This window comes from Sphaeramia orbicularis, chromosome 15 (genome assembly GCF_902148855.1).
Source record: "Sphaeramia orbicularis chromosome 15, fSphaOr1.1, whole genome shotgun sequence".
Lineage (NCBI taxonomy): Eukaryota > Metazoa > Chordata > Actinopteri > Kurtiformes > Apogonidae > Sphaeramia > Sphaeramia orbicularis.
Window position 1 is genome coordinate 34,314,887 of NC_043971.1, and position 22,668 is coordinate 34,337,554.

The following is a 22,668-nucleotide window of genomic DNA, read 5'->3' on the forward strand; positions in this document are numbered from 1 at the left end:
ACAAAGAGAAAAAATAGGAGTTGTCATTATTTATGAGGTATTATGCTATTATTATTTTTTTGTCCGGCCCACTTGAGGTTAAATTGGGCTGAATGTGGCCCCTGAACAACAATCAGTTTGACACCCCTGATCCAAAGCATTTTGTTTTTATTTCTAGATTTTATTTTGTGATAAAACCAAGCAATAGGGTACTACTATGCAATAATGTGTTATTACTGTATAGCTGAAGGTTGCTGTTGAAGGTTAATCTACTTGGCTCACATAAATTTCCATGTCATAAATTCATAATGCTTCAATAATAGCAGCAAATTAGCCGAATTCATGCCATTACCTATAATTCTGCACAATTCAAGTCATTTTTAATAGTCTTTGGGAGGGTATATTGTGCCTCCACGAGGTCCATTCAATGCACCTCACTATTTTTTGATGCATCCCCATTTTTCCATGCAAATTCTAACCATTCTCATTTTCCGCTTGGGGTCTTCGACGTACTACGGCGTGATGTGTACGCCCATTGAAGAAATGGGTGTGTTTTAGCTAAGCCCCGCCCTATTTTACCTTATATGGTCATTGAAGCGAACGTTGATTGACAGCGGGCAGCAGCTGCTGAGTTGCCCAGACATGGCGGAGGATACACTGTAACTGGGGATCAGCGGCGGAGTTACGTGAGTTTTTCCAGCAGTTGAGTCGGCAAAGGGCGCATTAAATGATACATGAGAAGAGGAAAATGTGTTCGACTGAGGCGTACTCAGACGGCAAGCAAAAAACGACTTGAACTGCTACACGCGAGTAAGATGGAAAAATGTATCGCTGTTTAGTGCAGTCAACAGCCTTGGGCAACAAATATGGCTTCTTGTGCCTTTTTCAATATGCTATAAAAATTGATCTCGCGTGTAACCTAATGCCGTGGTGGCTCCGGCGAACTTCTGAGAGCCGCGATAAGTTAAGTTTAATAATCGCACAGTACTTTTGATCGGTGAGGATATTACATCCACTTGGCTGTCTGGGTTAGCTGGGAAGCTACGGAACTACAGCGGATAGCAATGGAGCCAAAGCACAAAGAGTTGCTAGACCAGTGCCACCAGAACTTATTGGAGTCCATAACTGATGCGGACCGAGTCATCGAGCTGCTGATAGTGTCTGGTACCTTGAGCCAACTCGATCGGTTTGAACTGGACCAGAACTGTTCGTCCAGCGCTGAGAAAGTAGACCACCTTTTGAAGATGCTGATGAACAAGGAGAGCGACCATTTCCTCGACCTGTGTGTGGCCCTGGAGAAGGCATACCCTGACCTGTATTCCACCCTGTTCAGCAACAACGGTGGACCTGTGGACCACTCCACTGGTAAGAACACACTGCTCCTAAACAGGCTTTGGCTTCAATCTAAAAAGGAGTTAAAGAGCCCCTGCACTGTCCGTGTCCCTTCCCATTCAATTTGGGTGGTCTGGAGCAAGAAGATGCACAACTATAAACACACAGAACCACTGACAGGTTTAAAAGGTTCAGTGCATTGTAATCCTCTGGTGATTGCATGCAGATTCACAATGCACCGGCCTGTGTCTTTAAACTCAGTATGCATAAGAGCCTGGAGACCTAATGCACAGCTTGTGATTAATTTAGTCAAGATAGACTATTCTGCTTTTGCTGTTCTTCCCCTGGCACAATCCCCTTCCCCATTCACTGCAATATCCCTGATCACTCAGCCATGCTGTGGAGAGGATTTGGCTATCAATGTGCAGGTTCTAATTTCTTACATGTCAACTCACAACACCTCCAATTTGTATCAGTGGCATGAAGTGGTTATGGTACATTAGGTAGAATGACTTGTTTCCATGACAACGGGTTTACCACTGACATGTAGGACTGTATCGACCTGTACATGGGTGTGTGCATACAGCCTACCCATGCATGCTTATAAACCTGAAGCACTGTGTTCAGTCTACTTGTCCATTTAGGGAGAAGAAGAGCTGTGTTAGCATCTTCATCTTCAAATGTTCTGCAAAGGTGCACAAAACACGGGATTTCCACTTTTAATCGCGGTGCGTTCCTTGTTGCTGCATTTGATTTGCACTCTGTCCTCATAGAAACTGCCTCTGCTTGAGTGGTTTTGGTTGTTGTTGCACAGAGACAAAGGGCAACCAAGTGTAAAAGCCTTGTCTAGTTTTGCCTGTTTTGCTTTGTCTGAATGACTGAAGCCAGTGGCTTACTCACAACCAGCGTCATGCCCTGAGGCTCTGGCTGCAGGATGAGCCTTGAGATCCAAAAGCAGGGATGAATGTTACCTCGATATGCTGCTCAAAATAAACCTACAGTCTGGTAGATGATTTTAAAGCTTAATTTTTTGGCAGATGCCCCTTTTTTAAGTACCCTTTGTGATCTGTAGTACTCAGCTGCCAAGTGTGTGTACTACCAGTAAGCAGACTTTACAAGCTATTGCTGAGGTTGTGTCTTACTGCTCTGCTGACTGGATCACTAATGCTTCCTTGAGCTTTATTACTTCCTTGTATCCAGTTTTGTTGTTGCAGAATAACATTAAACCTGATATACTGTGACACTCGTTCACCTGTGAGCGGCTGCAAAATTGGCCCCTCTGTTCCCACGTCTCTCAACTTTGACTGGCCTCGACATCACTGCTCTTCCCACGTCCTTTTCTTGGCTCTTATGTTGGGCCTCAGGGTTAAAATTTGGTGTTCAATGCCCTGTAGGAGGAGAGGGAGAGTACCAGTAGTGAGTCTGGCTGGTCTGCCTGCCTGTGGTTATTCAACAGAGGATTATGCCCAGCTCTCCTCTCTCTGGTGTAAACTCTCAGTGAGACAAGCATTACCATGCCTCCACAGTCCTCTGTATTAGCTGCCACGCTCTTGGCTGCTGCTGTTTTGACTGTAGTGTCGCACTTTTTTCTATTATCTTTAGTGTAGTGATTCAGATGATGCGATTACCATGTTTTACCCACACTTGTAAAAGACCAGAGACAAGCTGCTTTGTATGTACCTTTAGGCAGCGAGGCTTGAAAAATGGTATATAGGGATGAAATCTTCAGAGCTTTGGCGCAGTGAAAGACGCAGAGAGCGCCAAGATTGGAAAATATGAGTGTGTGATAAGTCTTGCTGATACTAACCTCCTCAAGTTGTCGTTCTCTCAATCTAGTCGCCTGCTACTCAGCTCAAATATGCTTCATTTTCTGTTTGTGTGCGTGATGGCATCTGTATGCAACAACAAAGAAACGTCCTAACCCCAAAGGAAAAACACACAACCTGCTCAGTTGTTTAAAGCTTGGGCTTTGCAAATTCCAACACATCTGCTCTAGAGAACATTCAAACAAACCATCCATTATTTAGCCTGTTTTGTGCATCAGTATGCCGGGAGGGATCAGTAACTCACTCATCTCAGCAAATGATCAAACTATAATTTCAGCTGCAGTGCAGAAAATTCACTTGGTTTTTGGACAGTGTTCTATCCAGAGAATTGGATGTAGCGTTGGGTTGTGGACTGCTGTTTTGAAGCCTTGAGTATGGCATTTAGTCGTCGCCATGTCATGCTTTATAGTGTCAGATGTGACCATATTTTGACAAGAGAAATGAAATCTGTCAAATCAATATCATTTCTTGTGAAAGTTCTACAATTAGCAGGTTAGTTAATAAACTACATTTTACTTACTGTAGCTAATTTCTGCTGGGAAAACTATAGACATTCTAAAACATTTGTGCAACCAACTCCCATGATGTCTTGATTGTGTAAATCCTGACAGTAGAGCCATTTGTCCGGAAATGAGTTTAGCCAATAATAGTGACTGGAAGTCTGACTGCAGGTGTCAGTCACACCTTTCAGTCAACTGCTGCAAGGGCAAGGAATATATGAAACCATATTTTTAGGCCTAAAATCTTCATAATGGAATAATAATTTACAAAAGGACTATGAGTATTCTTAGTAGAAGGTAGTTATAGTCACAGTAAGAACATAATGATTCCAGGAAGGGAATTATTAACATAGTATTTGTAACAAGATGGAGGTTTTGGAAAGGAGTCATTCAGAATCAAATTCAAGCAGCTGTCAGTACTATTACACTTTAAAAATACTGCTGCTTTTGCTTCAGTTTTAAACTGTGCTTGTTCCTTGATTTTACGTGAAAGAATATAGCCTACTAGAAGAAGAGATGTACCTGCACACCCCCCTGTTCCCTTTTCAGATTCCAAGGCCTGTGACAGTGATATAAACAGACTCAGATAGGAAGACAACACAATCCTCCCTGACAAGATGCAACATCCACAATGTTCTTCTGCACTTCTTTTTTTTCCCCCCTCTATACTTTCTCATTGTCTTGATTTCTTGCCTTTTTTTGTTGTCCTTTCCTCTGACTCTGTGACCATCCCTTTCTCCCTCTTTTCTCTGACTCATTATATTTCTTCCGCCTCCCTGAGTGGTTTTTGTTTCTCCTCACACTTAAAAGGAGGGACACAGCACAAAGACAGAGGAGGGTGATAGAAGCGGGGAGCAAGAGAGAGGGAGACAACAGGGCTTTTGTTGAGAAGTTGAGTGGACCCAAAGTGCCCAGTCAGCAGCTTGTTCTCTGTACAGCAGCCTAGGACATAGGCCTGTGTGTCTGTGGAGAGGGGAGGGGTGGACGGGTGCTCTCCCCACTGTCAACCAGTTTCTCTGTCCCACTCCATAAAGCACCGTGGACAGACAGAATGAGTTATGACCTTGACGCTCTGTCACGACCGATGCTCTTAAATATCTCCCAAGAGTCGGACCTCACTTTCTTCCTCCGTCTTTCCCTCTTGTCTCATCCGTCCTCTCCGTCTTTGTCAGTGTCTGTTAGCCGCTGACGCACATTGTCACTCACCTCATCACTCCACTTTCATTCCCCTCACCACTTTTTCCCCCTTCGTTCTCTTGCTGGCCATGTCCTTTCCGCCATCAATTCATCTTCTGGTAACTGATGGTTCCGCTTTGCTTTGATTGATGACATTTAAGCAGATCACATTTTATGGACTTGTTGGAGTGCGTTTTATTACATTGCAGTGTCTCTGTGCATCCAGCAATGCGGACTTAAGCTGTGTAAGCCAAGTGTTTTTTGCATGCAATGGTGTAAAGTGCTCTCAAAGAAACCAAAAGCTTGGCAGTGGCCAACTTGTGTAAAGTGTGTACAGTGCATTATGTAAAAGCCCATAATGTAAAGCAACGCTGTAATGCTTTTTGTAATAATAAACCACATTTTATAATGCATAGTTTGAGTCCAATATGTATAAAGTTTTCTTACATTTTTAATATGATCACATATTGCAGTGGTTATTGCAAAGTACAGGAGTTGCACTTTTTTCTGATGGAAATATATGTAACAACCAACCAAATGGATGTCTTCATCTGTATCTATTTTTAATGATTATGTTACGTTGGAGCAGTGTTAGAGGTGTGAGATGATGCATCGTGATGAGGATATAGTAATCACATCCATGCATGAGTCTAGTTAATATTCACCTCCACCTGTAGTGCACCGCAGAGGGATTTATGTTTTTTGTTTTTGTGTTGTTTATGTACCGAGGATGGCTGCATAGATACTGCTGACATTTTCTAAATCAAAGGGTTTTGAGATTTATCAGACTGCTTGTATTAATTGATGATGAAGTAGTCATATGCAGCATTGTAGAAAATCGAGGATTGTATTACGTTGAAATGCATCAGCCACTGTTGATGATTTTCATTAAATTTAATTATGTATCGAGTTTGGATTCACACCTATAATTATAGTGCACACTTATGTAAGGCTGAATAGCAATTTAAAACAGTAACCAGAAAAGAGCAGGTTTTTAAAATAATACTTGTATGTTGCAAATAGACAAATTCTGCAACTGGGTCCAATCAAGCGGTAACCTGGGGACACATTTCATGTTCAACAGTCTCTGTCATGTAAGCAGAGTGACTTATATGCATGTATTATACATATTTGAGGAGGTATTTATGAGCACTTTAACATTATGTATAACAAAATTTGAGGAGATATAATTTTTAGGTGAAAAATGTCAAATTACTGCTTGGTGACACATGGACTTGAAATGGACATCAATTTTTTAAGCTTTACGCAAACATTCAAAACATGTGGTTCTCGACAGAAACTGATACCAAGAAGGACAAAACCTTTTCGATATTATGTTCAACTATGCTGAAAATAAATTTTGGAGTAAAATATTGAAAAGTCTCTGTTTTATTGACATGAGAATGTGGTAACATGCTGACAGGCTGCCATAGTAACACATGGATGACTCTTTACCATTGTATGCATGACCCAAAATGTGTTAAAAGATCATTACTGTCTGAAGGTTTCACTCAAATATCTGAATTATAAGTAACTTGAAAATTAAAAATTGTTATTTTTGTGGTAACGCATGTACAGCGCCTTTTAAGCAACTCACAAATGTTCAAACTCATGAATATCAATAATATTTACAATAAAATGAAAATCTAATACTTGAAACTTAACAATCTATATAATCAACAGACTGAATAAATTTTGAAATTTTTAGATAATTTTTAGCGTGAAATTTGAGCAATGGCTATGGTGTAAAAAGTATACAATAAATAAAATCAGTTGAACCTTTTTTTCTACACGTGGTGGGCTATTTTAAAAAGGATAACAGTTCCATAAAATAGAGATCTTTAGCTAAAAAATGAACCCACTTGATAAATGATGTGTGCAAATGTACTTGTTCATGTTGATGTTCACTTTCGCTTGATCCGACCCAACTGTAGAGCTGACCTGGAAAAATTCACCCGGACTGGTATTTCTAGCAGCATTGACAAAGATCCCAAACATACCATCAAAAACCTTCAGCTTACACAGAATGTAGCTGCTAGAGCTCCTAAAAGTGCAGCTCTCACATGGCAAAATAACCCCCGCAATATGTAATAATTTATTACAAAATGTGGGGAAATTATATACACTTTTGACTTTGAAGCTTGTATTTATTTCATATCTTGGAGAATTAAATGTCCACTCTTCTGCTCATGTAAGGCAACCGCTTACAATCTAACCTCATGCCGTGGTGTGTACAATTACACTTTTCTGTCATTTTACAGACTTTTCAGTTTAGTGATAGTATAATCTTCATAAATGAGTAATGAAATTGGTTGCTGACTTACTGTTGCAATGATTCACAGTTTAGATCTTATAGAGTTAGCTGTCAGTGATGTTGATCAATAAACCGACCTAATCCATTTCCCAGTTGGTAGTAACGGTGTTTGTGTTTTAGTTCTATTGTGGTTTACCTACTCGATGCCTATGTCATTGTTTTAGTGTTCTGGCAGTGATGTATTTCTTCACTCTTATATGAACTTGTGACGTTAGGTTTATCTACAGCTGAACACGCACACCACAGCCAGGAGGCTCTACCATTGGAGCAGGACTTCATTACCATTTTACACATGTTCCTCCTCTACCTAATTACCCACAAGGTAGAGGAAATGCCAGCATCTAAATGTTTACCAGCGCAATGAAGTCATGGAAATAAACGGCTTCACTCTTTGTCTAACCATTCCCCTCTACTAGGCATTTTTACGCTCCGTTGTGTTTTGTTGTGCTGGACTTTTCGTACTATCCCATTTCTTCTCCCATCACAGTTCTCTCTTTCCCTTGCTCTCTCGCTCTCTTTTTCCACAACCCCCTGCTTAACCTGTCAACTCATCTTTTTCTTATATGAGTACATTATTATGCGTTCTATTCGCTCCTTCAGTCCACAGATAAAATTCGACCAGTAATCCCCAGCAAAGGAGGCACAGGGCAGAGTGCTGTGTTTGATGCTTCACTTCTTTTTTTTTTCCGAATTGGAAGTGGGACAACAAAAGGTCACAGAACACATTGAGCTTCAGTGTTTTGATGTTACATGTTGTGCACACTTGGCAAATAAATCAGCATCGCCTCCCAACAATGCCTCAGAGCCTTGCTAGTGGACGGTGCATTTCATAACCAGGGGTAGGACACAAACCGCTAATGAGATTGCGGAATGGATATGAAAACAGACGTGATACTGATGAAGCTGTTTTGAAGCTTCACAGTGGTGGCTCTGAAATACAGATGCTAAGGAAGTGTTTGTGATTGTGAGGCTTAGAACTATCAGTGTGAAATATCATGCATTGATGATGCACAGTACAAAGTACTGCTTGTCACAGCTGTTAATTTTGTAGTAGCAGCAAACTGTTAGGTCTTATTAATGCTAAAGTGACCTTATGTACTGGATTCATTTCTGTTGCTGACCTTTACAAAATGAGAGCGGAGTTTAATCACAGAATTATCTCAACAGCACTATAAAGATGCTCTCTGAATCAACATAGTGTTCTTCTGATTAAAAATAAAAGGAATGTCACAAAGATTGTCGAAATTCCAGCAGTGGGCTTCTTCCACACAGACAGCCTTTTACGTAGCCGAGCACTGGTTTGTATTTGTCCTCGCTGTGTAACAGAGCATTTGCACAACATGTTGTAGACATCTTTCACCTTCTTGTTTTTTACCTAATCACTGGCACTGGCAGGCTGCTCAGAAAGAAATTATGTCTCATTTATGCTGAGCCAGGGCTCTTCCAGAGAGAAGAGCTATAATGGCTTGTTGATAATAGGCTGGATTGGCCTTCAGGGGCTTTTTTAGACATTAGTGCTGGTGTGCAGGGTTGAAAGCTGAAGGCTTTTTGTTGATTCTTCGCACATGTACTTTCTGTTCTTACAGTTCGTGCCTCACAGTGTTTATTCAACATGACTGTTTGGCTGCATCTGAGCTGGATGTTTCTCTCCTGTCAAAGTTGCATGTTATACCAAATGGCAGACTTTGGACCAGTGACTGAAAAAGAGTAGAGGGGTTTGACCACAGGCCGACATGAGCATGGAGCTGTGAGTCAGGCTGTGCGTGCGGTGAAGTAATCGTGGCTCATAGAGTCATCATGTCAGATGTCTTAATGTTTATGCTCAGTGTAGGCTCCTTAAATCAGATGATCAATCCTTTACTCCAGCAGTAAGACATCACTGGCCTAATGCCCAGAGTCTTGTCCTCTGATGTCATTGCCTCCCCAGAAGTTAAGCCCACTGCATGGAAAGACCCAGAGTGCAGGAGAGGGAATTGGATGAGGGAATTTACACTGTTTCATTATTCATTTGAATAACACTGAATTTACACTTGTAGTAATGAAGTTAAGGATGCAAGGATATGAGAAACTGGTTTAACCTTTTCTAACTGGATACAGTTGTTCAGGAAAGAAATAAAAGCTCAGTCACAAAAAGATGCTTTAATATCCTATGGAATCATAAAGGGCTCTGTGATATGATTAAACTATCATATTCTGATATATCTCAAGGGATTTTTCCCATCCAATTGAAATGTATAGAATATAATACATTTTCTGTAAAGCCACTGTATAAATCAGTGCTATAAAATAACTACATTGAACTATTCCTTATATTTTGATAAATGAATTACTTGCTCATACTTGATCTTTTTTTTTTTCTTTTTTGTCTGATTTCATAAAGTAACCTTCTGGAAGAGGTATGGGCCCCTCATTACTTCTGCCAAGGAATGGTGGAGGTTATGTTTTCATCAGGGGTTTGTTTGTTTGTTAGCAAAATAACTCAAAAAGTTTTGGACGGATTTTCATGAAATTTCAGGAAATGTTGATACTGCCACAAGGAACAAATGATTAAATTTTGGTAGTGATCAGGGGGGACTGATCTGCCTTGATGGAGGTCTGCTCTCCGAGTGCTTTTCTAGTTTTATGTATGTTTCTCTCGTGCATCTCCTGTTCAGACTAGGGATGTAACGATTAGAGATTTTGGTGCTACGATTATCGTTGGAGAAATAATCATGGTTTCACGATTACTACAATTATTTTGCGGGGTTTATAAGTGGGGGTGCGGTACAGACTGCAACCCCCCTGTAAACCCCCCTTGCCGCACCCCCACGAAAGTGAAAGTGAAACTTAACATGCGTTAATAATTCCTCTACGTCTCCTGCTGTTGTGAAGCATCAGACTATTTGTAAACCGTGTTTACTGCATCAATTCACAAGTTCATCCTCCTGAAGCTTGTATGACAGTCTGAGCTGCTGGAGAAGAACGGCCATACTGAACAAAAGCTGTGCAGCCAGATTGTTGTGAATGGGTTGGGCAATGGCGGCCTGAATGGAAACTGTGTACATGATGGTAGCGAACGCAAACTCTATGGACACCAAAGTAAGCCTGCATTGAAAATATACTAACGGTCAAGATAATTCAGAAATATGTGATGTATTTCTGAATTGTCTGAATTTCTGAACAAGAAGCTTGTTCCCTCTCTGTCATTTTCACTCGTGGAATGTTGAATGCAGTGCTTCTGTAACGTTGCTTTCATTCCATGTGGGAAGTGCATATTGGTGTGTCTGTGGTTCTGCTTTTAATCTACTGTACTTTGTGAGACGGTGTTTGGCAGCCTTGTTGATTAATTAACTGTGACGTTTAACATTGCGATTAATCGTAACACCATGACATCATTACAACCCTAGTTCAGACCCTGTTAACCCATTCATGTTCACTCTCTATGTTTGTATTGTTTCCATCTGCATCTGCACTATGTGAAACACTACAAACCATTGTCCAAATGATGGAAAATCTTACTCTAAATAGCGTGTTTTGTGACACAATGAAGTCAGTGATGAAGCCTTTAATGAAACAATGGATGTTTCTTGTATCATCCCATTGTATCACACATCTCTGTATACAAGTGTGTGTGAGAAACTAGGTTACTTTCTCCCTTGATAAGATGGTTTAGGACGGCGAAACCCAACCAAAAATATACACTGTGCGATCCGTGCATCTCTGTATATACGAAACCACAGTCTCTTTACACTATGAGCCAAATACAGCCAAGGATATTCAGATTTATAGGCTCAGGATGCCAAGAGGAGAGAAAAGGCTTAATGCTGACACATCTTCCAGCTTCACTTAAGTACACAATAAAATGAGGGGGCAGTTTTCAGCCATATTATATTCTATATATTATTAGCATTGCTGTTATTTATGCTTCTTTAGTTTAATGGCTGTGAAGATGGGGACACAAAAGGAGAAAAAGAACAAGGACTATTTGGACTGAATCAGTGCCGGTCACTGACAATGAGAAGAGCTGACAGCAGCTAATAGATATCAGTACACAGTCTTATTTTTGGAATGCTAATGCTGGTCCCTTATTGAATGTCCTGTAAATATTATCCTGGCTCTTCTTGCAGACAGAATTTCGAGTGCTGCGGTAATTATTATACACGTTTTTATGATCTGGGCAAATGCTTTCACTGTCGGATGGGAGAATTTGCTCAAACTCCTGAATAATTTAGTCTCACCCGACGGTGGAAGCCAGACTTTGCATCTTTCTTTGATAAGGCTCTCCTTTCACCAGCCTCCCAACTCTTCTGCTCTTCCTTTTCACCACGCTGCAGAATTTACTATTCCTCTCATCCAGCTTCACCATGGCAACGCGTGTCATCTTGCTTTATGTGCTGGAGAACATAATCTGGTTGTCTGAGGCAACTGTTGACGCTGAGCACAGACCTTGATTGGAAAGGAAAGCAGAAGGGGAGAGCAGAGAAATGAGGGGAGGGGGGAGTCGGAGCCCTAAGGTCAGGCAAGCACTCACCTGACCTATTTAGATCACAGCGACAGGCCTTTGTCAGTGTTACCTCAGGCTCTCCACTGGAATATTTCTCACCTTGGAGTGTGTCTCCTGATGGATGTCAGGAGCTACTGCACGCTCCATATGACTGCACCTAATGGCTTCTCCTGAGATCTTTGTCAAACAAAGCTGAGTAAACCTCTGCTTTGTCATGCGCCTATCTGAAAACATAGCTGGAATGTTGGATTTACTTTCACAGCTCTGATTTATGGGATCTGACTGGTGGATCCCCCCCATTACAGATCAAATCCATGCTTCCCTAATGGATGCATGGCTTATTGATGCAGTGAGCCTGTTTACAAATGATCAGCCTTACTGAATGTGGCTTGTGCTAATTGCTATTGATGATTAAAAGCCTGTTGGAAAAGGCTAATGCCGCTGACCCATCGACCACCAGCTAGCCTGACACCCGATCCATACTTCCATTCTTTGGTGTACTCAGAGGTAACTAATAAGCCCATCATACCCATGATCTCAGTGCTGTATAGCAAGGTTGTGATGCACATACAATGTGGAAGTGTCTTGAAGTGGAGCCCACTGACAGCTGCTAGACCCTGGCTCCAATTATCACACACTCTAAAGAACACTCTAATAATGTTTAGTCAGCAATTTTGATTGAATTGAATAGATTTTAGTGCTTAAAGAAGTCTTGGATGTTGATAGACACTTTGCTCATGTGCTGAGTTGTAACTTCTGTTTATTGAATAAAACATTTTTTCCTTTCAGCTCTGTAGTTGAACACTAATGTTGCTTTTCCACATGCTGTTATCAGCTCAACTCACCTTGACTCAACTCAGAATAGCTTTATTTGCTTTGGCTGCCTGCAAGTTGCATTTCCACTGTAGGTAGAATCCTCCCTCTGCTTGGGTGGTCGTCATAGTGACACAGTGTAAACTACTGTAGTGTCATCTTTAGCATGACTAAAGCTACGAGTGAGGTGACAAAGGAGGAGAATGAAACATTAAACTAAGTTATAATATAGGCTATCAATAATGTTTCATCTGACAATAGTTATTTAGCCATAAAATTTGTAATCAAGTTGTCAATATAGAGCTGACTTGAACATTTTCTCTGACATACAGCATAGTGGTGATCATGGATCAACCAGTGTGTGATCTCTGTGAGTTTACCTCATGTTTAGAATTGCTTTGGCTCACTTAAAAGCATGGCAAAGCTGAATCTCTGGAAATGGTATCTGATGGTACCTGGTGGTTCCTGCTCAAAGTGTGGAAATGCCAAAAGCCATGCGGAGTTGAGTTGATATTAAAAAAGCTGTATCAAGATTTTTTGGTTTAGCTACACAAATGTTTCAGTTTTCCCATTAAGCATCTACAACTTTCTCTGTTAGATAACTAATACTAATGCTATGATAATTCAGTATAGTATTATATGGTTTGTCTGATATCCTCATTACTGTAGACATCACTGTCACCAAACTTCGTGTGTTGGCAAGTAGCTGAAACAGTGTTTGTTAGTAGTGTGGTATGTTTTCTATTGATGTATTATCAGAAAGTTTGAAATGTGTAAAGCTTCCATATTTAAAAAAAAAAAAAGCAAACAAACCCAAAAATCATAGTAGTTTCAGACGTTTTCTGCTGTTATCAATATTGTGTCACCAGTTTTATAGATGCAACGCCTCCTTTATTATTGTGGTCTTTGGGCTTAAAGCATCAGAGTGTTTTTTTCCCACACTGCAGTGAGATGACATCACGATATGTCAGCATCGTATTCAGTTCTCTTTATACATCATTTGTGTTTTTCAGTAAATTGGTAGTAGTGTTAGCTAAGTTTCTCCCATATGCCTTCTTGCTTCTTCAGCTCCATAAGGTGAAACTTCACAATAGTAGTTGACTAACCCAACAGCTACCGGTTAGTGGTGTCTTCATCTGGTGTATATAGTCCATCTGCAGATATTTCCCTTATTTTTATCAGATTGTGGATGTTGAGGATTGTCCCTGAATTGTCCCCTCTGTGGCAATGACTACTTTCTGTTGATTGGTGAGTGTCCTCAGCATGAGAGATTACTGGGATTTTAATTTGTTATAGTGTTTTTGTCCCCAAATGAAAAAAAAATGCAAAAACACAACATAGAAGCTACATATTCAGGCTCTTTTTCTGGCACTGAGCTTCACTAACACTGTATGGTATTTTAACATGTCTTTTCCTTAAGCTGCACTGACATAATACCTCTGAGTGGCTCTGGTCTTATACTGAGAGAGCTCATCAATCAGACGCTGGGTTCAAGAAGTCATTTGTTGCTTTTCAGTGGAAATGAGCATTTAAATCATTATGCAGAGCTTGTGTTGGGCACAGAGACGTAATGCCTTGCAACCCCACAGCAGTTCTCATCATGTCTGATGGAACAATATGAAATCAAAGCCGCGTGCTTTGAGCACTTCAGAGTAAAAGTGTCGAGCATCAGGGAATGTCAGAACAGATTAAAAGTCTTTGCATTCTGCTCTTTTCTCCTTCCCCCCATGTCTTTCTCCTTACTCGCCTTTCTCTTTGTCTCCCAAATGCCCTCCCTCCTTATCTTGTTTGCGTCTTTAGTTGGACTATCTCATTTCATCTGTGCTCTTCACATTGCTCTTCGTCTTCCCCTTGGTTACCCTCTCACCCCCCTCCCCTCCCCTCCCCACCCCACCCCCTCCTCTGTCTGCGGGGCCTAAGATGGAGTGGCTCACTCGCACAGAGCTCATAGTTAATTAGGCTTGGCCTTGTCACACATTGAGGGCTGGAGCCGGAGTTGTAGCTAAACCCAGTGGGGAGGCAAGGACAGAGATGGAGATCTAGAACAGTTGGCGTCAATCTACTGCCCGCTGCTGACAAAGGCAGCTCCCATTCCTCTGCTCTGCTATCCTCTGTACTCAGCAAGACCTTGTTCATATCTTCAGTGGCCATGTTATGCTATTTGGATCTCATTCACTTGGATTGTGCATTTATTCCTGTCAGTGAACACATTTGTTAAATTATGTATACACCAGATGTAAAATAGTCAAACACAAAATAGTTGAGCAGTATGACTGAGGTGGCAAACTGATTTTACAGCAGACAACTGGTCAATAAATCGATATGCTGATCATAGTAGCTAATAGCAGCGTTTTCCCAACATTTCCTGGGGCTTTAGGTGCTGTGGAGGGTCATGGGTTTCAGTGGCAATTTCTCGTAGACTGCAAGGGAAGCTCGGCTTCCCCTAAAATTATGAAAATTAAATGGTCAAATATGTATGGTTGTGTTGACATTTCATTGACTACAAATGTGTTAGAACACGTTCATCTCAAAGACGAGTTCGTTCAGAATCAGCTTTATCACAAATCAACAGACTCGATGTCATGAACTTCTCATACATTCCCGTTGCGCTGTTTTCTCATTCGATCTATGGTCAGTGCATTTGCCCGTAGACGCTCAGCGTCCATGCACTTCTATGGGACTGAGTGGAACAGTTTTTTTCATTGCCTCAAAACTGGACGGTAATTGGATAAAGGCCACGATGTTGTCCCGCCTCCAGACGCTCGGCGTGTCTGGGGGTGAATAGAGCTGTGGGCGGACCTCAGCTGGGCTGGACACCAGGCTTCCACATGGTGATTGTGATTGGAGGATCAGTCGAAAGGCTGAATCTCATTTGACTGACAGCTGTTTTGAGATCTACTCCTTCACTGACAGAGTTCAGTTTAATACCGTCATGCATTCTGCTTGTGAAATCGAGAGAGAAACCACTATGAAATTACTTGTTCACTTGTACTGTAAATAAAACACACTCATTGTACTTCCTTGTTTCAATTTAACATAATTTCAACATTTTCTTGTTTACTTGGTACGATAAGGTCACTGACCATTTTCTTAAGAAGGAACGGAGGGCCGAATGTATGTTTAAATAACTTGACAATTTTTTTTTTTTTTTTATGTAAGCCGACAATGAGCTTCCCCTCTCTGAAAGACGAGCAGCTGCCACTGATGGGTTTGGTGTGTTCCTCCCGTGAAGAAAATCTGATTAAATTTTGCTTAAAATTTCATTGCACATTATTTTCGACCACTGTCATTGCAGTGTTTATTTTCACATTATTTAGGCAGTAGAAAGAAAAATATGGAAAGAAAAGTTGACTGACGTAACTGTAATGTCTTTAATTAGGCTAATGCTTCAAATTATTTGTGTGTGAATGCACTTGATGTCTTAAAAATAATCTACGGTAATTTAATTTAACGAAATATTGTTTCTGTATAGCCAGTAACATCACACTGGAAACAAATTTGAAATGTCAGTCAAATAAGTAATATTCCTAGCATGATGATATATTATGGCAATTCCTTTTGTTACTGTGAATTTAAAAATCAACTTGGTTCTGCAATAATAAGCAATATCCACCTGTATATTGTGGTATTATTATTATTGTGTGAATAATACTGATACATACTGGTGACAGAGCAGAGCAGGTTGATTTTATGCATCAAATGTAGCCAGCCCGATGATCTGGTTTCTTCTCTTGGGCTCTGAAAATCTGATAATTTTTCTATATTTTCTGGAATTTTCTCTATAATCACCTCATGTCAGAAAATGCTCGACTCTTCAGCAGATGATTTTAAGGTGGATCTCTGAAACCATTGTGTTAGTCTTACCGGGCATGTTTATGCTTCCCCTTTTTAAAGCAGAGACTGTACAACATAATGTCTATCTGCATAGCCTCTCCCACAGATTGTGGAAGCCTGTGCGAAATATCCCCCAGCTTAACGGTGTGTACAGCCATTCAGATGGAGAATCATTTTCTCTCTGTCTCCCTCTCTCTCTCTGTCTCCCTCTCTCTCTCTGTGTGCTTGACATAAAAAGAGAAAATCCCATTTCAGCTGTGACATTCTGCCTGTGTAGCAGAAACATACAGGGACTATACATCAAAGCAAGGCAGAGAGCACAGTGAGAGAGGAGGTTTAATGACGACGGCAGTCTGGAGTGATAATATAGAGGCGCTAAAAACATACCCTGCATCAAATTTATCATATCACTATGCTGGGAATATAAAGCTGACTGTGTAATATTCGTTTCTCTCTACCTCGTCCTGGCAATTAATTCACGCTAGTGCTTAATTGGCTCATGAATCTATCACTGCTTTATGTCTAAATGTGTCCCTTCCTTGGTCTTTGTTTCTTGGCAGGCTCTACGTACAGCGTCCTCTCCACCATGCCCTCTGACTCAGAAAGCAGCAGCTCCCTCAGTAGTGTCGGTATGTATAATGGCCCAAGACCCCCATAAGGCTTTGTGTGTGTCACGCCACATCCCAGACGTTCTTTGCCATCTTTAGAACACACTTTAAGTAAATCTTAAAAACAGTCCAGAACTGGCTCGATCATGGCTTCTCTATTTGTAATTGAATTTTTTTCCCAGACTGCCTATTGTGCAAAGGTTTTTTTCCTTTCGTTTCATTTGCTAAAAGCCCTACATCAACGTAACGACAAGGACAAAATGCCCTCACCCAATGTCTTTCCCTTTTTTTTTTAAGTAAGTTTACCGTGGTTGCCTTTTTCCCCGAGTTTTGACAAGGATCCAAATGACTCAGCTGCGTTACATAAACCTCCAAAAGGGCCAAATATTGAGCCAAAGATGAACATAATCCTCAGATTTCCTGCCCTAGTCTCTCTGCCATGGGTGTTCTTCCTTTTCTGTGAAGAAAACATCCCCCAAAATGACTGACTCCTTTTTATAATATGTTTTCTCCCTGAGCCTCTTTGAAAAGTGATGTAATATTTAGCGTACCCGCTTAAGGATACGTGGTAAGAAAGAGGATAACCTTAGTATTTTAATCACAGAACCTTTTCTGTTGATCACTCAGCCACATTTCACTTGTAGCCAGAACAGGTTAGAATGGAGCTGTTTGGATCACAAACACATGACGCCTGGGGACATAATTATTCCTTGTAGAAAACCTAAAACTTTCTGCACTTATTAAGCTTAAAACATAGAGCTTTCTTCAAATATGGGGATAATTAAGTCAGTTATGTTGAAAGTCATCTGTCAAGATTTTTGCAGAGTAAATGGAAATACAATAAATGTATATCTCCAAAAAAGGTCTCACAAATATCTGTGCAAAAACTGGAATTTAGCAACAGCGTAGCTGGAGACCTTGGACCAGAAAATATGAGATAATGGAGTGTATTACCTATTCCAGATCTCCTTTTTCTGCCTTTTGTGCTTTTCTTAAACGGATTTCTGAGGGTTTAGACTTGTACGTACAGGGTCATATTGTACATATTTGCTGTAAAGATCACAGAAAAAAGGTCCTTCAAGTCTTAAAAATGTAGTTTTGCAAGACTCAAAGGTATAACATTTAATATTATTGCATTAGAATATCGAAAAAAAAAATGATTAGGTCTGTACATATTTCATTGAAGTCTTTTCTTGCTTTACATCAGATATTTCCACTAGGGATGCAACAATATGAAAATTTCATATCACGGTTATTGTGACACACATTATCATGGTTATCATTATTATCGCAGTATTGTTGAAATTGTGCTCAAAATGTTCAAAAAGTACTTATACACACACTAAAATAATTTAACCAAGTTGTATTCTGAAAAAAAAACAACAACAACAACAACAACAACAAAAAAAAAACAAATAAAATAATTGGCACAATGCACATTTGGTAGAAACATTCAAGTATTAACCCTTTAGTGGTCTGAGCCTATTTTGGCTGTTTTTTAGTACTTTTGATTTTGCCTTTATATACTATATAAACAAATGTTTACTATACCCATGTTTGGTATCTTTTTTTCAGCACAACTTCATTTATATCATCTATCTATTATTTTTTTTCACTTTATCCTACTATATCAACACAAAAGGACAAAAAACACACAAAAAAAATATAAAATCCGATTTGAAAAATGTATATAATTTATTGCATAAATAACACAAAGATGCTTAACGAACCTTTTCAAAGACTTTAAAAGTGAATATTGGTTCCAAATATTAGGTATATACAATTAAAATTGTAGTAAATTAAAACTATACCCAAATATTTGATATAAAAGCAGATCTTTACATAGGCATTTTCTCCGGTAATCAAACAAGTGCGGTAATCAAACACGGTTAGCATGATAATTAGAATATAAAAGGTAATGCTAACCGTTGGCAATTTTACCGCGGTTTATCATTATACTGGTAATCGTTACATCCCTAATTTCCACTAGTTGTTCATGTCAGAGGAATCTGTAACAGCTACAGTTTGGTCACCTGTCAATGGTGTCAATATTCTCTACTGATGTTAACGTTTTAACGTGAGTCTGCTTTATTAAAAATAAAGGGGACATATTGCGACTAAACTACAGCAAAAGTTGTGTGAATAAAACTTTACCTCCAACTGTAAACATGTTTCAAGTCGGCTGATCCCATGCTACTTCCTGTAACATCTTATATCTTTTTGAGAGACCCCACCACCACCACCCCGATAGCTGCAGAAATGACATACTATGCATTTAAGATTATGTAATGTTGCTTGTGCATGTAACTGCATTGCATTTGGGCTAATACAGTATATGCAGTATAGAAACCAGCTGATCAATAGTCCCAGCCTCCAATAATGTGCTCATTGTTGCAGGTTCGCCTGTTAACGGTGAAGCGTCCTCCCCACCCCCAGCCATCAACGACAACCGGCCATCCGGCGACAACCTGGATACCATCTTGTTCCAGCTCCGTCAGGTGACCAGGGAGAGAGATGAGCTCCGTAAGCGTCTGGCATTGGCAACGCCAGGGACCACCTTTGACGACTGCAGGTGCAAATCGCGGCCTCCCTGCCAAGATGCTGTTATTGCTGTTTTTTTTTTTTTTTTTCACTAACACTTTTTTTAAGCTGTCTGCAGACCTGTCTACTGTGATAGCAGCTGTTGTTTTTGTCTATTCAAAATGCACCGAAGCCAGCTATTGAGTCACACCTGATATTCATTGCTTTCAAAGCAAACGCTCGGTTTTCTCACTAGGTTGTTTAAGTCACAGGTGATGTCAGCGTCAGTTTGTGGTGCCATGTTTTCATTTACTAATTCTCTGCTGTTTGTAGTAATGTTAACTCTGCTTTACACAGAGGGCATTCACACAACTGGATGCTTCATTAAGTTTAATGTGCTCCACTTACCAGATGTTTGTTGTTCAACAGATGACGGAATGCCACATGGCTTACACCAGTGCATGTCTAATGTCTCTGTCTGCATTTTTGCATTTTCATCAAACATTTCGTTCTAACCTTAATTTTCGCCTTTTGTACCAGAGTAAGGTCAACTGTCTTCTGTGTCTCCACATACTCATACGTGACTGCTGGAACACTTTAATGGAGTGCTAAATCCTTGCATTTTGTTTTTCTCCCAAAGGCCAAATTCCAAAGCTAGTCATGACTATGAGCGTCTGAAAAGTCAGTGCATGAGGGCCATGGCAGATTTGCAGTCTCTTCAGAACCAGCACACCAAAACACTAAAGAGGTGCGAGGAGGCTGTTAAAGAGGCCGACTTCTACCAGTGAGTACTGTTCTGCTTATTTTCCTTAACAGTACCGATGAATACTCATTCTTTCACCTGTAAGTGATCCAAGGCCAATGTAGAAGGTTCATTCTTATATAAAAGCCATCACAAATGTGTATTGGCACTCGATATGTGGTCCTAACATTTTGTCACGAACCACCTGCTGCTTTTTAGCATTAAAAATAATAAAGAAAATTTATTGCATTGTTTGACTGGAATTGTGGAAAATACTGGCATGGTGTTTCAATTAACCTAATTGCAAGAACATCCCTTGAAGCTACAGCCGGCTTTCATATTGACAGAGAATTGGCGTAAAAAAAAAAGACATGCATGGTATTAAAAGCTTGGAAAATGGAGGCATTTATGTGATTGAATCATTCAGCCCCATAGCTTAGACAAGATTTATTAGAACACACTGGTGTTCACTGGTTAAAGAAAGTGTCTATTTAGAACATTTTCAGATGCTTTACAGGCTTAATATGAGCTGTCAAAAATAAGTTGAGTATAATAAGGAAGTCACTTCAAAATGCAGTTGAATAAATGACTTGTATGAAATAACACTTTGCTTTTACTTATCTCACTTGATGCTTGTCATAAATTGGTGTAACATGTTTCTTCTTTTACAGTTTTACAGTGTTCATGTAATGTACATTAAAGAATGAACATCAACAATAACAATAAACGAAAGGAACATTAAAGCCATGTTTTAATGCAGCCTAATTCACAATGTAAAGCTATTCCTGGTTACCTCTTTCTGCTGTGAGACGATGAAATGAGTGTGAAATAATCACATAACGGTACCATATAAACACTACATATCGACACTTTTAAGCTGTTTTCCAGTCGCAGTGCTGTAGTCAAAATCTCTGTTTTCTTCAGATGTTAGCAGTTATAAAAAAAAGCATACATATTAATGACAGCAGCTGTGCAGAGGTGAGCCTCATTGAAATTGAAATTATTGGTCTCAAAGTTACTAGATACTAGACGATTTACATATCATTTACAGACAGTCCGCGTGACTGACGGGCAAATGGTTTGACTCAGCAGATGAATTTACAACTGGTCACTGCTGGGTTGATAACTGAAAATGTGTTACTGCCAGTGTTGTTTTTAGGAAATATTTGTTTACAGTGGCAAAGAATGTGAGGAGTTTTTGGATAGACATAAAGCCAGACACCTGATTTACTGAGGTAGGCACAACCTGGTAAATTGTAAAATATTTTATTGTTTATGCCTAAATGTAAACATGCTTGCAATATGGGCATTTAGGCTTTAAAGTTTATATATTCCAGACTTTTTTTTTCCCAGGTTTTCTTTTTAATAAATTTTACCATATTGAAGAACTGTAAATAGCAGATGTTTTTCTTTTTTCAATGAGACTGTATGTACTGTATGTGTTTAACGGGCCTGTGTGTGTGTGACCTCTACACAGCATGCTGCACAGCCGTGTCCTGGGTGAACAGTCACAGCTGAAGGAGGAGATGGAGACACTCAGGAGGGACAACGCCCAACTCGTCAGAGAGCACAACCATCTAAAGCAGAACTGTGAGGAGCTCAAAAGACTGCACAGCCAAGACCAGAAAGAACTGGCAGATCTCCGGCTGCAGCAGCAGCAGGTATACGGTCCAGTCACATGAGTGGGTGTGTGCAGCATCCACCCAGATGTTCAAACAGATGATCTAAACACACCTCCACTCTAATGACTTAAGCTAGCCCAGTATGATGGTGATAATGATGCTTTAATTAGGCCTCATAAAGTCAACTTTGTTTTGTTCTTTCTGGTCTGAACACTTAATTTTAAACAATGGAGTGCTGTGACCTGTATTGGACTACTGCGCAGTATTGTTTCCCACACCACCCATGGGAGCACTGCAGTAGTAGAGAGCAGAGGGCAGCCAAGCACAGGGAAATGCACACAGAGCATTTCTGAAAAGGGCAAGCACAGAAGAAAAGGGCTTTGGCTTGGGCAAAGGGCACAGCGACCCAAACCATGTCGCTACATGATCAGGGTATGCGCAGAATAAGCTGTGTAGACGAGGTCAATACAGCCCCTCGGGTCAAAACCGCTCTTCCACAGATCAGCAAGACTATATCAGCAAGAACTGTTGGGATGAGGATTTAGAAATGAATAATGTAGTCTCAAGGAGACTCTTTACACATAATTTGATGTTAATGTTACAGGCTGGTTCCCTTGTTATAATATGCTGCAACCTCTAGAAATACTGGGGTCTTTGCAGAGCCTTAAAGTCAAGAAGCTGAATTTTAGGTCTAAAATATCATCAATATAATTTTGACAGGTCTTTAAATTTGTCATTTTCAGCAGGCTTCAACAAAGCATGAATCCATTTTAAGCCCCGTTGCACCTTGTGCAAGAAAATCTGCCCAAAAAAAACAAACAAAAAAAAAACTTCAAACATCTGCCATCATCCGGTATTGTTCTGTTTTTTCATTTGGACAAAAACCATCACCAAAGTTGATGGTATGTAAAATGTCTAA

General features: G+C 40.1%; 1 protein-coding gene across 6 annotated transcripts in view; it reads left to right on the top strand.

Annotated features, from left to right (window-relative positions):
• The first annotated feature begins 605 nt into the window (after nt 1-605).
• The window catches only part of dlg5a (discs, large homolog 5a (Drosophila)), a 59,576-nt gene continuing 37,513 nt past the window's right edge, over nt 606-22,668 (top strand). For 4 of the 6 annotated variants that reach the window (XM_030155363.1, XM_030155358.1, XM_030155361.1 and 1 more), the window contains exons 1-5: nt 1,044-1,344; nt 16,818-16,886; nt 19,263-19,437; nt 20,026-20,169; nt 21,605-21,788. In XM_030155363.1, coding sequence (XP_030011223.1) covers nt 1,044-1,344; nt 16,818-16,886; nt 19,263-19,437; nt 20,026-20,169; nt 21,605-21,788 — 873 coding nt within the window. Of the gene's footprint in view, nt 1,345-16,817; nt 16,887-19,262; nt 19,438-20,025; nt 20,170-21,604; nt 21,789-22,668 lie in introns of all 6 variants that reach the window. The other 2 variants (XM_030155357.1, XM_030155359.1) reach the window with 2 other exon arrangements.